This window comes from Lathyrus oleraceus, chromosome 3, assembly GCF_024323335.1.
Source record: "Lathyrus oleraceus cultivar Zhongwan6 chromosome 3, CAAS_Psat_ZW6_1.0, whole genome shotgun sequence".
Lineage (NCBI taxonomy): Eukaryota > Viridiplantae > Streptophyta > Magnoliopsida > Fabales > Fabaceae > Lathyrus > Lathyrus oleraceus.
Genome location: NC_066581.1, coordinates 236,764,845 through 236,782,962, shown reverse-complemented (window position 1 = coordinate 236,782,962; position 18,118 = coordinate 236,764,845). Strand labels below are relative to the sequence as shown.

At 35.1% G+C, this 18,118-nt stretch overlaps 1 protein-coding gene across 1 annotated transcript; it reads left to right on the top strand.

Annotated features, from left to right (window-relative positions):
* Positions 1-4,434: 4,434 nt before the first annotated feature.
* Positions 4,435-7,184, top strand: LOC127126568 (probable arabinosyltransferase ARAD1). The gene is made up of 2 exons (XM_051055515.1): positions 4,435-5,759; positions 6,469-7,184. Exons 1-2 carry the CDS (start codon positions 4,788-4,790, stop codon positions 7,042-7,044), a joined length of 1,548 nt encoding a protein of 515 aa, XP_050911472.1. The 5' UTR covers positions 4,435-4,787; the 3' UTR covers positions 7,045-7,184.
* The last annotated feature ends 10,934 nt before the right edge of the window (positions 7,185-18,118 follow it).

Here is an 18,118-nt window from a genome sequence, read left to right as displayed (position 1 = left end):
GGACATTCACTTTTCATCTAGCCTTCCCTTCCCATTAATTAACAATGACATTAACTTAACAAATGTAAAGATAAAATTAATACCTTAACCCCATAAATTAATAATGTCTTCGGAGACAATATTAAACATATATTTCATAACATAGTATCCACGCGAATGTCCGTCGGATTGTTTTCGCGAATACTAATAATTTTTATATAGTTACTAATACACACAAAGTAAAAGTAATACATTAGCAAAAATAAAAAGAATGTCAAAAAATACGAGTAATACTTACTTTTGAGAAATGAATCTTGGGTTTTTACCTTTAATTTTATGATGCACTAAATTGTATCTCTCCATAGTTCTACATGGCGGTAAAAATTAAATATGAATAAAAACTATTCAAAACTAAATGTAAAATTAGAGTATTACAAATAATATCACTTACGTGTTCAAAAGGTCATGCGTCGATGAATCAAGATCATAGTGTAACAAGCACAACATAATTATAATATTTTGCTTCAGACATATAATAACTAGTGACCAATGTAAACTGCATAGACATTCAGAAAAATAATAATGTGTATAAATTTGATTTATAAAAAAAATACAAATTAATATATACCTATGCATGGTAAAACGGTCTCATGTAACATTCATTGTTCTCATTACTCAACTTATTTTGTATGTAGGTTTAGATAGTGTTTGATCCTCATTATTTAAATCAAATTTTAAATAGGTCTAAGAAACAATACTTTCCTAAGTCCCTTTCGACACACATCTCATGAATGTGCCTAAAATTTAATGCAAAATTCAAATCTTGATGTTAAAGTATGAGAACAATGAATATAAATTGAAATCGCCATAAAAATTATACTTATGAACACCAAAATTGTAGTACAATTATAATACTTTTTGTACTTTCTTCCTTACCCTTTGATCATCTATCTCTTCAATTTATTTCTTAAAGATTACTTCGTTAATTATTTGCGATGGTCCAAAAACTAACCTCAAGCTGACACCTCTTCAAAGACCACGAACACGCCCACCATACTCCTCTGTTCCAATCGCTTCTACCAAGATGTCATGACATTATCGAGGAACAAATATACCATCTTTGGATTTTTCAACTAGTAAATCCTATAACACATATAAAAGTTTATTTTTACCAAATTAAATTAACTTAAATACGTAATGTTGAAAAAAATTATCTACTTACAATCTTTTTAGTAACTTCACGTGGGGTCTCTGATGTGAACTCACCTCCTAGTCTTTGACATGCCCTCTTCCATTTCTCATGATGTGATGGTGGATATGAGATGCGATCAAGGCTTCTAGAAGAATCTCCCAACTTTAGTTCTCTTTGTTTTGTTTTTTATTTAATAATTATATGTTCTAGTTTATCATATCCTCCACGAGATAATCTATATGGATAGATATTTCTTCCTCTATTCTTCTTTTCTTTTTTGACTCTCAGCCAAGAAATCCGGAGTGGTGCGAGACGTTACAACTCCTCCTAAATGTTTTTATCAATATATGAATACATCACATATGAAGACTCTAAGTTACACTTTTTGGTTTTGTAATATAATCACTTGTAAGGTACAATGGCTGAAAACAACCAGGACAAATTGAGGCTCGGACGTGTGTCCTAACACGCTTCTGTACGACGCAAGAGGGTCAGGGCCAGGCCCACGAGGCCACGAGTCAATTCCAAATTGAGGTTCATAACCATCTACTTCTAGAATTCGTCTGTCTCAGTCATCTACTTTATGGGGCCACATGTCTCCTGCTTATGAAGCCCTTGAAGCTTATGAAGCCAATCATGAGGAACCAACTGCAGATGTGTATGCCCCTATAAATAGTTATCAAGGAGGCCCATATGACATCTCCTTCATTCACCTCTATAGAGACCATGTTGTTAGGCATGTTTGTGAAGAAGAGGTATATTTATTTACTTTTGCATTACATCTGCTCTATACTAATTAAATCGCGATTGATGGTGATATATTTATTTTTACATGAGCGTCCATGTTTAAAATTCGTAAAACAAAGAATGAATATTTTGGATTTGGAACAACCCAAAGATGATTGGTTCAAGAATGTTCTCTGCTACTTTGGGCTTGCCAGTTTATGTGTTGCTACGTACAAGACCATAAACCATGGCATGCATGCGAAATTTGCAGAGAGATGAAATTCAGAGACGTCGTCTTTCCACCTTCCTATTGGAGAGATGTCACCCTGGATGACGTCTCATGCCTTCTATATCTTCCCATAAGGGGAAAATTACTGGACCACTCCAAGATCAGTCGAGACGAAGCCATCGAGATGAAAGTTACTTATTTAGGAGTTGACCCAATCGATGCCCAAAATGAGGTAGTTGACAATAAAGGTGCTCAGGATAAATTTAAGTTCTTGGAAGACCTTTATAAAGACTACCTGTAGATGGTTGTGGATGGAGAAGGGATTATATGCAGGTTAAGTGCCACTGACAGTATGCATTGAGGTGTTACCTCTTGTTCCTGGTTGACACGTATGTGTTTGTGGACAAAAGTGTAACCTACGTCGATGTGGTCTACCTTAAGTACTTCACCAACTTAACACAATTCACGAGTACAATTAGGGGCCCGCCTATTTGATCTACGTGTACTAGAAGCTGGGCGAAGCTTCTATGTGAAAGATAAAGCAGTTGACAGGAACCTGCACATTGCTTACGATAATTTATTGTTACTAATATTTTCATAACTCTCGTGTTACACTTGTTAGTATTACTTTATCTGAACCATTTTCAGGCATGAATCATATCTCACGTTTCTCACATATTCGGGTGGGAACTCGGGCCTGACTACTATGAGGAATGGCCACATGCTTGTGCTTTTTCCTGTATAGAGGGAATCAGGTGATCAAGCCCCTCCAGGTGTATCTTAACCATCACGCAAGACCGATCTTGTGCAAGAGCAACATGCTCTAGAGCACAGGGCTCCAAATTTTTGGAGGACCCAAATTTTGAAAAGTTTAATTTTTTTCATTAATATTAGTAAACATAAAAAATATTATAATAATTACCCAATAAATAAATAAAATGCTATGCTAAAAACTCAATACATAATAAAATGAGATTGATCAAAAGTAAAAATAATTATATTTAAATATATTTTTTATTAATATATAATTGTAATTTTGATGTGTCATTTTTAATTATTATAATTGCATTTTTTTATTTGGTCCCATTTTTTAAATTAGAGCAGACTCCGGGTTGATTGGGCTGGCCATGCCGTCATGTAGCAGATGACATTGCCTTCTTCCCATACGAAGGTCACCACCAGATGCGTAAGCTAAACGTCGTTTTGTTATACTACAGATGACTGACTTGTGGGTCAAGTATGATGTATGTGTATCTGCCGAGTGAGTGATGCGTCGGTTTGGATATTTGCAGGTTATTACGAGACATCCCTCATAGTATGCTCCTCCCATTGTTCGTCACAGATATCTTGATGCTATACTTCAGGATCTCAATAGTCATATGATATCAGAGGACTATCGCATGGTTCCAACTCTTATACAATGGGCCTATCATGACACCAGACGCTCCTGGAAAACCACCTAGGTCATATAATCAGGATATATTTGAGGATATAAATGAGCACACCTAGGACGCGTTGTTGGTCTGTCAACATATTGTGGACATGGCGAGATCGGACATAGAAGCTGAACTTTTTGAAGAAGGTAGTCCTCAGTTGTTCCTTGTAGAAGACATTATGGTCGAGACACGAAATATCTTGTAGTACAGGTGGAGGAGAAACGGAACGGTTAGACATACCCAGTAATTTATGTTTGTTTGTATTATTTTTTGTATTTTCTAAACAAATTACGTATGGTCAATACATTTTGAATTTAATTTGATTAATGTATGAGTTTTATAATGGATGTATAATATGTTTGAGTCAATTTATAACATTATTAAATGATCCAAAAATTGTCTAAAATGACCTAAAATATAAGTTGGCTTTTAAAATATCAAAGTTAGGACAATGTTGCTGCCTATAATACATTTAGAGGATTTCTAAAAATACATATCTGAAATATCTCCTCTCATATGCAATACACACTTTCAATAACTTAAAATGAATTCAAAGAATTTTTACACAGATGTATCTCAGAATTCTTCTAAAAATTATAAATATACATCTCTGATCAGAATTTAGCAAAATGATGATAGTCTGAATTGAATTACAAAAATTGATGTGATTTTAGTAGGTAAATCTTAAAATACATTTTTAAATACTAATAAAAATATTTTTAAATTTTTAGAAGTGTGGGGGCACACTCCATATATGGTTGGAGTGTGAGATTAGTATTTCCCTTAATTTGAGATCATTGAGCTCACGTTACACCCTTTTTATGAATAATAATAGTAAGTAACACAACTTTAAAAAATGGTGACAATTGATATGTTGTGATAAAACATGAAAAATGAATACTAGAGTTAAAACCATATCGACCTCTTAGCTACTACGAGAGAATAGAACGCTTCCACGGTTAGACCCTATTCTCACGCTTTCTTCTTCTTCCTCCTTTCCAACTCCAACACTGTGTCACACACAAACAATCACACCATCATTTCTTTTCTTTCATGTATTCATTTTCTTTCTCAATTCTTTCTCTCTAATTTCCCCATCTCCACCATGGTCCCACACGCTCACGCTATGCCTGAATATCCCAAACACCCATGAACAAATGTGGGTCCAAATAAGAAAGTAAAATACAAACAGATTCTGATCTCACACATTTGTGATGCAATTACAATGCCAGAGAGAAACGCTTCTGCCATTAAGGTTGTTTCAAGAAAATCCTTATGTTTTTTCTTCACAACAACAACGTTGTTGTTCATCATGTCATGGCTTTTCGTTCTCCGTTCAACTCGCTCCGATTCTACATCAGAAGCCATTTCTCAGCTCCTCTCCACCACGTTCCCAGATTCCGTTCCCGAATCATTTCATTCACAAAACTCAGAATCTTCCTTCAGCAACAGAGCGATTCTCGTTAACACCAAAAAACAAAAACAAACCCCCTATACTCTAAAATGCAACAGCCACACCACCACCTCGTCGAATAACAACAGTAACTATATCTACAACGTTGTATTGAAGGTTTTCATGTACGAATTACCTTCAGAGTTTCATTTCGGATTATTAGATTGGAAGGAAAACGTGAAGAACACAAAAGTCTTTCCCGACATGAAAACCAAGATACCAAGTTATCCGGGTGGTTTGAATTTGCAACACAGTATTGAATATTGGCTAACTTTAGATATTCTAGCTTCGGAGTTACCGCAAATTTACCCTAACAATACTAGAAAGGTAATCAGAGTTAGGAACTCGAGTGACGCCGATGTTATATTTGTGCCGTTTTTTTCTTCTTTGAGCTATAACAGACTCTCCAAAATAGGTCCACATGAAAAGAAGAGTAGAAACAGGCTGTTGCAGGAGAATTTGGTGAGGTATTTGATGAATCAAGAGGAGTGGAAAAGGTCTGGTGGAAGGGATCATTTGATTCTGGCTCATCATCCTAATAGTATGTTGGATGCTAGAATGAAGCTCTGGCCTGCAACTTTTATATTGTCTGATTTTGGGAGGTATCCTCCGAATATAGCGAATGTCGAGAAAGATGTGATCGCGCCTTATAAGCATGTTGTTGGTTCTTATGTTGATGATCAATCTAGTTTTGATAGCAGAAAAACTTTGCTTTACTTCCAAGGAGCTATTTACAGAAAAGATGTATGTTTTGTTCCTTTCTTTTTCATTTCATGTATACGCTGGTTTTGTTCTTTCTTTAGCTTTTCTGAGAATTAAGTCTTCGCATCCTGATTGAAATTCTTAAGTTGGAGATAATTGTTTAGGCTCAGTTTGGATTAACTTCTAACATGCCTCTCAATTGAGTTAAGATGCAAAAGCTATTTTCATCTATTTTATTGTTCAAATTTCGTATTATAGAATGCTGAACGGTTAGAGACGAGGATGTCGCATTAGAGGTGTGTTAAGGCTAGGCGGAATAAGATTAAAAATGTCAAGAGAGTGTTAGGAAAAACACTTATAGTAGAATTGATGGTGGAAAATAAGTTTAGTGATTTGGGCATGTTAAGAAAAGATCTGCAGATTCTGTAGTAGAGAGTGGATCATATGGAGACGAGTCACTATTAATAAATATTTTGAGATTAATTATTTGGATAGAAACAGGGTTTTTGATAGTACATTATGACAAAAGTTAAGCTATATAGTCGACTCCACTTAGTAGGATAAGACGTGGTTGTTGTTGTATGTTGTTACTCTTCTGATCTTTACTCTTAAGAAGTTTCTATTCTCAAATGCTGTCTTTGGTTCATTACATATACATACAGTGCTAAAGTGCTATTAATTTTCCATGTAAGTTATTTTTTACCTTTCAAAACAATTAATTGTACTGAACTTGAGCTTTTCTGATGCACAGGGAGGCCATGTTAGGCAAGAACTGTTTTATCTTCTAAAAGACGAAAAAGATGTACATTTTTCATTTGGAAGTATACAGAAAGGCGGAGTAAGGAAAGCAACAGAAGGCATGCGTTCTTCGAAATTCTGCCTCAACATAGCAGGCGACACACCGTCATCGAATCGCTTATTCGACGCGATTGCGAGTCACTGTGTCCCTGTGATAATCAGTGACGAAATTGAGCTTCCATACGAGGATGTCCTCGACTACTCAGAGTTCTGCGTATTCGTTCGCACCAGAGACGCCCTCAGAAAGAAGTTTCTGATAAACTTCATTAGGAGTATTGACAAAGATGAATGGACAAGAATGTGGAAGAGGTTGAAAGAGGTTGAAAAATTCTTTGATTTTCAGTTCCCTTCTAAGGAAAGTGATGCTATTCAAATGATTTGGCAAGCTGTTTGGCGTAAGGTTCCTTTGATGAAGTTGAAAACAAACAGGTCTAGGAGATTTTTTAGGTCCCCTTCTGGTAATAATAAAGATATGGGACATAAATCTATACCAGCACCAGCTAATTTTGGTGATATTGATGATACATGAGATTTTGTTTTTAGAATGCAAGAATGTTTTTTTATATACAATATAGTTGTGATTTTCATAGTGACATTGACATTGTAGTGTTCATACCTGAGGACTCATAGTATACAATGAAAACTTCTTTTGTTCTTCATTTGAACAAACATATCTTGTAGATTTTTATGTAGCAGCTGCACAGGTATTGTTAATCTAAAAATCTTAAGCACTGTTTTTTTTTAAAATCAAGTAAAATCATGTTATATTTTGTAAAAGAATAAGGAATCTACTACGTGTTAATTTAAGTAAAATCGGTCAAATTCAATTTTATATGTAATTTAACTTGAAATTTAAATCTAAAAAAAAAGGGTAAAATCGAGTGATTTTTTAAGTTAGAATTCAAAACTATGAAAAAGAACCTTAAAATATACAAAATAAGAGGGAAAGGACATTTAAAAAAAAATTAAGGTATTGATATGTTAATAAAAAAATAAGAGTTTTTTATAAAATATTTAAATAATTAATTAAATGATTAGATCCACAATAAAACATTATTATAAAAGTTTTAAAAAATAAAAATAAAAATATTAAAATACAATAAAAAAATTAAAATACATAAATATTCTATATTGTTGTTTTAAAAAATCACAAATTTTACTTAAATCCGGGATTTTTTTTAAATAACACTCTTTTTCAAAAAAAAAATCGAAAATAATCAATAATTCAAAAAAATAACCAGGTTTTGAAGAGGATGCGTCAGATGAATTGACTCATCCCCAATGCATTAAGAGGAGGCGCATGCATTGGGCTCCTCATGAGGAGGCGCCAATGTTATTGGCGCATGCATTGACCCTCATGAGGAGACGCCAATGCTCCTGGCGTCTAGGTGCATTTGGTTGGTGGGCGTCAATTCATCTAGCCCCTGCATATTCTTTCATGTGGGCGTCAATCCCTTAGGCGCCCACATGTTATGTACCATTGATGTTCCGTATCTATAAATACCACGTCTTGGATGCAATATTTTTCACTCAAAATCATCTCCTAATACCATAATTTCTCTAGTTCAACCACCATCACCTTCAAGTTTCTTTGTTTTAACAATGTCTGCATACATTCAGAAATGAAATGCTGATATAATATTTTTCGTCGTTGTGGCTCCGATACAGATTCGACTTTGAAACGCAGATACGTTTGATCGTCTTAATCGGACGTTGTATAGTTGGTTAGAGAGAGAAATTGGAGAGGATGAAAGGATTAGAAGAATACAATGACTTATGTCCACGTTCAAGCAAAACGGAGAAGTGCAGGAATGAGTGGATATTAAGACTGACCAAGACGCTCGTAGGATGATGCATTACATGTTCAAAATTGTTTTGATGGTTGTAATTGCATAGTTCTTGTATTGTATTTGTTATAATTATTTGTGTTATTGTTTATGTAGTGGTACTTTCGTCACAGACATCTAATATGAAATAAATTTAGTTTTTCATATATTGCAATAGAGGTACATGTAAATTTATCTGGTTGTGCTCGTTCCAACACTAGGACAGTTATTACGATTGTGACCTGACTGACGGCATGAACTACATAGTCTAACCATTTTGTTCGCCGTATCCATTTAGGTTCGAATCCGGGTGCTGTTTGGGCGACCCTTTTTCTTCCTTCACATAACTTCGTTAGACGATGTCCCCTTGATATTCTGACCAATAATCCTCTTTTGCCACTACGGAAAAACTAATTTTATAAACATTTGAAATGCTGATGACTTTGTAAACTTCAGATAGCAAATAAGATGGATCTCTTCGAACCTTTGAGCATGTCGCAATTACATGGGAGCAGGCGGTTAAAAAGGCTTGGAACTTTCCGCAGTCGCACCAACATCTATCTAGTTCGACTTTGTACTGTCCCATCGGCATGCCCTCATTGTGATCCATGAACTCGGCAACACTATATCAACCTTTAGTTCGGTCAAAGACCGTAACCACGTGTGTGTTTGCTTTGGCACCAAATGCACCTAGGCGCCAGGAGCATTGGCGCCTCCTCATGAGGGCCAATGCATGCACCAATAGCATTAGCGCCTCCTCATGAGGAGTCCAATGCATGCGTCAATGCTATTGGCGTCTTCTCTTACTGCATTGGGGGTGTGCCAATTCATCTGGCGCATCCTCTCTAAAACCTTATTAGTTTGATATTTTTTTTGAATTATTGGTTATTTTTTATTTTTGATTTAAAATATAATTATTTAAAAAAAAATCTGAACCTCATCATATTAAAAGTAGCTATCCTTGGACACACTTCTATTCCAAAGTTGCAATGTATATCATATCACAAAGCTTCATTTTATTCTATCAACATTTAAAAGCAATTCGCCTATTATACACACACAGAAATTGCATAGGAGATAACCTTCATAAACAACCTAAAATTGCAAAATATTTTTAGAAATTAACTTTAACCGATATAAGTTTTCCAGATTTTTCAAGCCGTTTTGCTAAAGTTATGGCAGCGGTCAAAAAGTTTTACCTCATACCCCTATATTTATCCCTACATCCCTACATTTTATAAAAATATCAATTTTATTCTTATATATTTTTAACTAATTTATTATTTTATTTTTAAATTTAAAAAAAATTGTATGCCAAAAGACTTTACAAAAGAGTTTCGGTAATCATTTTTCAAGAATTTTTTTAACATTTTTTTGTATACCAGAAATCTTTGCAAAAGAGTTTCGGTAGTCAATTTTCATGTAGCGGAAGACTTTGCAAAAGAGTTTCGGTAGTCATTTTTCAAGCATTTAAAAAAAATGGTGTACCGGAAAACTTTGCAAAAGAGTTCTGGTAGTCAACTTTTGTGTACCGGAAGACTTTGCAAAAGAATTTCGGTAGTCATTTTTCAAGCCTTTTTTTAATATTTTTTGTGTACTGAAAGACTTTGCAAAAGAATCCGATAGTCAATTTTTGTGTACCAGAAGACTTTGCAAAAGAGTTTTGGTACTCATTTTTCAAGCATTTTTTAATTTTTTTTGTATATCAGAAGACTTTACAAAAGAGTTTCGGTAGTCAATTTTTGTGTATTGGAACTCTTTTGCAAAGTGTTCCGATATATATAAAAAAAATTAAAAAATACTATCGAAACTCTTTTGCAAAAATTTTCAATACGCGGAATCAAATTTAAAAAATATTTAAAAATAAAATAACAAATTAGTTAAAACATATAAGGATAAAATTGATTCTTTTTATAAAATATAGGGATACATGGATAAGTGTAGGGTTAGATAGGATTTCTAGATCATCCAATAAATATAACTTTTAAATTCTAATTAAAATATCAATTTAATTAATATATTTATTTTAAAAAAACAATAAAAAATCATAAAATTTTAGTATTTAATTTAATTAAAATTTATTTTTTAATATTTAAAAACTCTTTTTACGATTGAGATCAAGTAAAAATATATATAAATAATATTAAAAAAATATAAAAATAGTATAAAATATAATTTGAAATATAAGATATATTTCTCTTTGAATAAAAAAATTTAATCACTCAAATTTGATTTATACTTAAACTTTTACAATTAATAAAAACTATAATTATATTTAATATGAGTTATGCTAGATAATTTATAAATAAAATGAAATAAAAATATCATTATATGTTAATAGATTGTGTTCACGATTTCGTAGATTTAAAACTTTAAATCTGTTATCCGAACTAAATATCAATAAATTTGAATGAGTTGGTTCGGATTAGACTTGTACAAGATTGAGTTGAGTAAAAGTAAAGGTTAAATTGGATTGAGTGAGTGGGTTCGCGGATTGACCCGTATCCATGAACACTTCTAAGAATAAGTGAGATATCCATAACCAAAACCAATGACAGATTTATTGGGTTTCAAGTGTGAGTGGTAAATTCTCACATAGACTAGGAATGATGGAAATATTAGGTTTATAAGAGAGGTGACCCACACTGCCTTAAGATTTTGGATGAATATGTAGTGTCAAAGTCTCTTGGAACCATGAATGTTTGGCCCATTGACACTTTTGATCATCGCTCCTCGAACTTCTATAACAAGTGGTATTAGAGTCGTAGTTCGGCTTGATGGGGAAGCGAAAACTAGATCTGGTGTTGGATTGGGGGACTTGTCGCATCCGCGAAAAACAACCGGCGGGCTAAAACAAAACAACACAGAGCCGTCACCGTGCGTTATTTATCCCAAAAGAGGGAAAGGAAACGCTCAGAGTAATCCTAGGAAAAAGCATGGTCTCGCGACCAAAGAGAAAGGGATCGGGAGTCGGTTACGCAAGGGGAAGGTATTAGCACCCCTCACGTCCGTCGTACTCGACGGGATCCACGCTCTAAAAAATAGGATAAGGTTGCTAAAAGAAACTGCTCAAAGAATACACACATGCACACATACTAACAAAACAGGTGGAAGATGGAGGAAGGTAACTCGACAGGATATCGCATCCTGGTCCTACGTAGTTTGTCAGACACAAACATCAGAGTCAACGTAGTTCGGGACAAAAGGGGGACGTGCTCGATAGGATATCGCATCCTATGCCTACGTATCTCATCTGGAATGAGAATCAGAGCTACCGTAGTTCAGCTCACGCACGCCAAACCAAACAAAACGCACACAGGAAACCGACTGCCAATCGCTGGACTTATGTCAGACTCCACACAAAAATGGCAAACATGGGACCCGAATGCCAATCACTGGACTTATATCAGCGCCCGAACCAAACAAACCCACACTGGAACCCGAATGCCAATCACTGGACTTATATCAGCTTCCAAGCACACAACAACCAAACAAGTTAATAGGGAGTCGGGAACTCGAGCCTATAACTGTCAAGCACACACTCAAAAACAAACAAACAACAAGTTACTAAGGAGTCGGGAACTCGAGCCTAGCAACTGTCAAACAAACACACACAAAAAAAGAAAAGGTTTGCCCGGAGAGATCTCGCACGACCTCCTGCCTACGTACCTCATCTGGTATGAGGATCAGGGCAACGTAGTTCCCCTAAACAGGGGAGAAACTATCTCCTAACCAGAAACAAAGGGAGACACACTACTAGGGAGCTGGACTCGAGCCTAGATGTTATCATGCATCATTGCCCTATGTTAAGGTTCACTATCTACTTGCACCACAGCAAGCTAATCCTATCCAGGCAAAGCAAGCATGCAAGCATAAATAAAACAGGGCAAACATTTCAAATAGCACACACTATATCCAGTCAAAGTGGGCTCAAAACAAGGGTTAGACCGCCAAAGCAAGTCAACTGTATCAGGGTGGTGTTAGCTCTTAACCCTGACATTGAGAGTCAGGGTGAAGCTGATGAAAGGTAAGTGAAGATAAGACTTCACAGCTCTTATCCCTGACCAGAGAGAGCTTCAGACAAAGGAGCGTGGGTTCAGAAAGTGGGAACCCTTCTACACTCATGACTCTGACTCAACTGTACAACTGTACAAGATCTTGGGTTAATGTCCCAATGCATCAACACAGTGGTGTGAGCAGAGGGACGACTCAACGGAATAGCGGGAGATAGATTGCATATCTCTTTTATCCGCCAATTGCCTTAATCAAGGTCTTTACCTGCTTGGGGACAAAAATAAACAATCACAATCATCGCCTCTTAAGGAGGACTTCAGACAGGTGCCTGGCCAAGTAACAGGCCAGGTCTTCCAGACTACATGGAGAAAAGAAATTCTACCTCAATTGGTTTATACAACCAAGCAACAGCAAGCAAGTTCTCAAAGAACTATTAGCAACTAATGTACCTGAAATCAATCAAATACAATCAGTATACCAGACAAAAACCAAAACAATCAATAAAACCAACAGACAACACAATGCACAAGCAATGCCATGTGCAAAGCACAATCAACTCAATTGAGCCAAGCATCCTACAAAACACACAAGTTAGTTTACAACAAGCAACCAAACTCAATTTAATCAACTTGCATTTTTCTCCTTAAAGCATTTGCATCTCAACCTGAAAAACCAAACTCAAATATGAGAAACAAGACCACTAGGCCAAGCCTAGGGTCAAAAGGAGATGAAAAATCCAAAACAGCAAGTGAAAATTATCCAAAATCACAATCAAACAATTTAGAAACAAATCCAATTGGTCCCCTGCTCATATCATTCATCATCATCATTTCATGAAAGAAAAGGCATCAAACATGCAATTTGCAACCTCAAAAGACCAAACAGAATGATCATCATCAAATCAATATCAAAACATTTCAATAAATTCCACAAAACTTCAAGTCTAAACAGAACACATGCAATGAGTATCATATCAAATTTCAGCTCATTTGGATCAAGGGAAGCAAGTCAATGAAAATCAAAAAGTCAGCACAAGTTCAAACAAGCCAACACAAGGCATCAAAACAAGCATCAACTTCCAATAATCATAAAACAGTGACAATACATGATAAATGAATGGGATCAAAACCACAATGACCTATAATGTGTCTAGAATTCACATGTTAAATTTCACATCCATCCAATTAATGACCAGAATTTCACAAGCCAAATACAAACATGTGTCACAAAAAATCAACAAATGACCAAACAGGGGAGAAAATTCCAATCAAATAGGAAACGCCATCAAAAATTCCAGAAAAATTCACATGTATTCTCAACATCCATATGCTCAATCATACAAAAATTCAGCTCAATCCAATGTCCCTAAGTACATCAAATAAAATCATGAAATGCACAGTGAATGGTGTGACACAAATTGTCACACCTCTATTCAAAAAATCATATCTCATTAACCAGGGATCCAAAAATTGCAAACCACATATCAAATTTACCAGAAAAGAGTCAAGAACATGCACAAAACATTTCAAGCATTTCTATGGAAGCATCATCATTTTACAAGCAAAAATGGCATAGTATACACAAATTGGACACATTCAATCAAACCCTAGGCAATTTTAAAATTCACATGTGCACAAAAATATTAAAATTCATCATAAAAAACTACACATCACAAGGAGAATGGTGAAAAAAACCTCATCAAATTTGGAGTAAAAATGAATTAGATATAGATTTTTGATTGTTGAGAAAAAAAATAAAAAAGAATGAAATAAGTATGTAGAATCATGAAGCCTAAGGAAAATAAAGTAGCAACGCAAAATTGAAACCGCTGTACAGCAGGTTCAAACCGTGTACGTAGCGGTTACAGGCCTCCCATCTAACCGCTAGGCCAAGGAGGCCGCGCTACAGCAAGATTGAACAGTGGTACTTTTTAAAGCCTAGCGCGCTTAAACATCAGCAACATGAACAGTGCGCGTGAAATTGGATCTAACACATGTTTTTTTGAAATTTTTCAAGTTCTTCATGACATTCATGTGTTCATAGGCTCAAGAACAAATATTCACCAAATTGGACAAACTTTATATCAACAGAAAGGTCTTTCCGCGTACATTCACAATCTCAAATTAATTTGTCCTAATTCTTCCTAAATTAAGAGAATCGAAGCCAAACATAATCATGCATGAAACTTCAAATCAACATAACTCTCTCATTTCTCAACCAAATTTAGTGAAACGAATTGCAGAATTTTCTACTAAGAAAGATCTATCCAAATCATCAATCAATTTCAAGAATTATTGAATTCGAAAAATCACCTTAATTTGAAGACAGTTGCGAAATCGCGCGTTTTAGGCCTTGAAATGTGAAAACAGAACTCCTATGATGCTTGTAGAAGTGAATGGAACAAGTCTTGTTGCTCGATTACGCACGATCTTGATGAAATCTTGAATTGCCATTGTTGCACCTTGTAACACCTCAAAATTTGCCCTCCTCTTTTGGGACTGGCTTAACATATTTGCATATCATTTTAGGTCATTAGGCATTGCATATTGCATATCATGTGGTTACATTGTGCAAATCATCCTCACCAGTCTTGATCAGAAGATGAAGAGGTTATGTGCAAGCTAGGGTTTCATTGGACTGGATCACTAACTGTCTGAGGGTGGTTCAAATTAGGGTTTTGATTCTCAAAGGGATTGGTCTTGATCTTGGTTGCAATGATACATCATCATCATCATGGTCTTGATATCATCCAAGAGATTCAGAAGATTGATCGAGATACCTTGAGATTAGGGTTTTGACCACTGGGCAATCCTAATCAGTTGCATTGGGCCAATCAGGGCATAGCAAGGAGATGGGGTCTATGATGGATATGAGGATCATTTCATGATTGTATTGAGCTTATTGAGGCTAGGGTTTCATCCTTGAGCCATTTCATCAGAAGATTGGGGCTCAGTTTGATCAGTGCATTGCCAAATTCATCTATCAGCTGAGAAAGTCAACTGTGGTCAACTGTGCTTGATTTTATGGATTTGTAGGTGGGAGAGAGTTGGATACACTTCATTCATGTCTAGACAAGTTTCATTTGGCATGTCAAAGCTCAAGAATGAAGAAAATAAAGTCAGACAAAAAATTGCCAAAAATAGAAAGTGACTTGTAATGGAAGTTTCCAAAAGTGGAAAGTTTTTCACCACAAAATTACATGTCCAAAAAAGTTTCAAATGAAAATTTGTTCAACATGAAAGTTGAAGATCTTGATCTCACCATTCCAAAAAGTCCAAGAACTTGAAATTCCCATGTATGGTTGACAAGTTATGGTCCATTCATTTTCCAAAAATGCCTATAATCAAAGTGGCATAACTTTCACATGGAATGTCCAAAATGGATGATCTTTTTATGAGCAAACTCCATTTCACATGTACTTTCATGGTGAATAATCAAAATTCATCAAAAATAGTCCATGCAAAAGGTCAATTTTCAAGTACAACAATTAAAATCCAAGGGCAAAATGGTCCAATTTGAGAAATACATGGAATTTTGAGATGGGATTTTTTGCAACACTCTCCAAATGCAAAATGTGACTTGTTCCAACTGTCATGAGCTGTCACATTACAATATTTGGCAAGGCTATTTTTGAACTTTCACCTAAAATGCAATTAACACTAATTCTTCCAAATTTTGCTAATTGAGATTAGTACATTGGATTAAGGTGGAGTATAAGTTATTAATTGTAACAGAATGTTAATCACAATTGCACATTCCAAGAAATCTAACAAACTTTCCCTCCATTTTCTCCCAAATTCTCCAAAAATCTTCATCACTTTTTTTCATCAATCTTCATCAATTCTCAACCAAATTGGATAATTCCTTTTGATTCGTGCTCCATGAACCAAGATCTACAACTGTTTTGGTGAATTAGTGCAAGAACCTTCAAGAATCTCAACTGTTGGAAGCAAGCTCAACAATGGCAAATGGATGAATCTTGCAACTGAAGCATCTCCGAGCTAACCTAATCATTCCAATCATCTTCCTGGACATTAATCTTCATCTGTTTTCACGATTTGGATGGTGAAGCTCGCGGATTCATCACTGTCGTCATTTTAAGGTCAGAACTCGATTTCACTAATTGCTCCAATCATTACATGGCTTTTGTAGATCTTGTGATGTAGAACACGATGCAACTTGTGGTTTGTGATTTGGTTGAATATTGAATGAGATATTTGGATCTAAAGTTTGATGTGCTTAACTTAAAATGCTCGATCCCGTCGCTACAGTGAGAGTTAGGAGAAATCATTAGCATATTTGTGATCTAGGCTGAGAGACGGAGAAAATGGTATTTTATTTGCGTATTTTCGTTGAAAAAGTTCGTGACCGAAGCTGAAGGTGATGAACTCCAAGAACGCATGAAGAACGAAGCAGATTCTGGAAATTTTTCTCGTTTAATCCATCCTGCGCATGGCCACTTTCAAAAACGTGTTTGCCGCCAGAAACCGTCCAATGAGAAGCTGCCACGGCATTAATAATGTTGTACCGTTTTGGACTGGCTGGAAGAGATTACAACATTGCCACTGCTTCATTTAATTAAATCTTTATTTCATTTCTTTTTTTTTTATTTTCATTTTGTTACATGATCTTACAAAATTCATATCTCATTCATTTTTCATCCAAATTTTGTGAAATTTTTTGCATTGTTCTCATGATGATGTGTAGAATTTAATGGTTATTTTTGTGGATTTTTTTGCACGTGTGGAAAATTAATTGACCTAGGGTTTGTTGAATGTGTCACATTTATGTATGTTTTGCCAAATCCTTCATGAAATGGTGATACTTGTAAATAAATTCATGAAAATTTTTGTGCTTGTTCTGGACTCATTGTTGGTGATTTTCATGTAGAGTTTGTGATTTTTGGATACTTGGTTGATTAGATATGATTTTTTGATTAGAGGTGTGACAATTTGTGTCACACCAAGCTAGGTCAACTTCATGATTTTATTTGCCTGGTCTAGAGATATTGAATTGCTCCAATTTTTTGCATGAATGATCATTGATATGTCACGATAACATGTGATTTTTGCTGGAATTTTTGATGGAGTTTTCTAATTGATTGATAATTTTCTTCTCTGTTGGCTCATTTTGTGAATTTGTGTGACCCATGTTGGCATTTTGTTTGTGAAATTCTCATGGTGTATTGGATGAAGATGAAATTTGGTATGAGCATTCTAGACACATTATAGGACATTGTGGTTTTGATCCCATTCATTTCTAATATGTTGTCACTGTTTTATGATTTATGGAAGAGGATGCTTGTTTGGATGCCTTGAATTGGCTTGTATAAATGTGTCTGGACTTCTTGATTTTTATTGACCTACTTCCTTTTGTCCAATTGAGCTGAAAATTGACATGCTATACATTGAATGTGTCCTGTTTAGGTGTGAATTTTTGTGGAATTAATTGAATTGATTTGATATGCTTTTGAGTGATATAGTTCTGTTTGGTCTTTTGGAGTTGCAAATTGCATGATTGATGTTAAATTGTGCATGAAATGATAATGGTGATTGATATGATCATGGGACCAATTGCATTTGCTTATAATTTGTTTGAATGTGATTTTGGATAAATTTCACTTGCTGTTTTGATTTTTTCATCCCCTTTGGACCCTAGGCTTGGCCTAGTGGTCTAGTTTCTCACATTTGGCTTGGATTTTCAGGATTAAAAGTGCAAAAGGCTTAAGGAGAGAAATTCAAGTTGTAAATTGAGATTGTTTGA

Coding starts and splice junctions, on each gene's coding strand:
- LOC127126568 (XM_051055515.1), top strand. CDS start 4,788: ATGCCAGAGAGAAACGCTTCTGCCATTAAGGTTGTTTCAAGAAAATCC. Junction 5,760..6,468: donor GAGCTATTTACAGAAAAGAT/GTATGTTTTGTT, acceptor TCTGATGCACAG/GGAGGCCATGTTAGGCAAGA.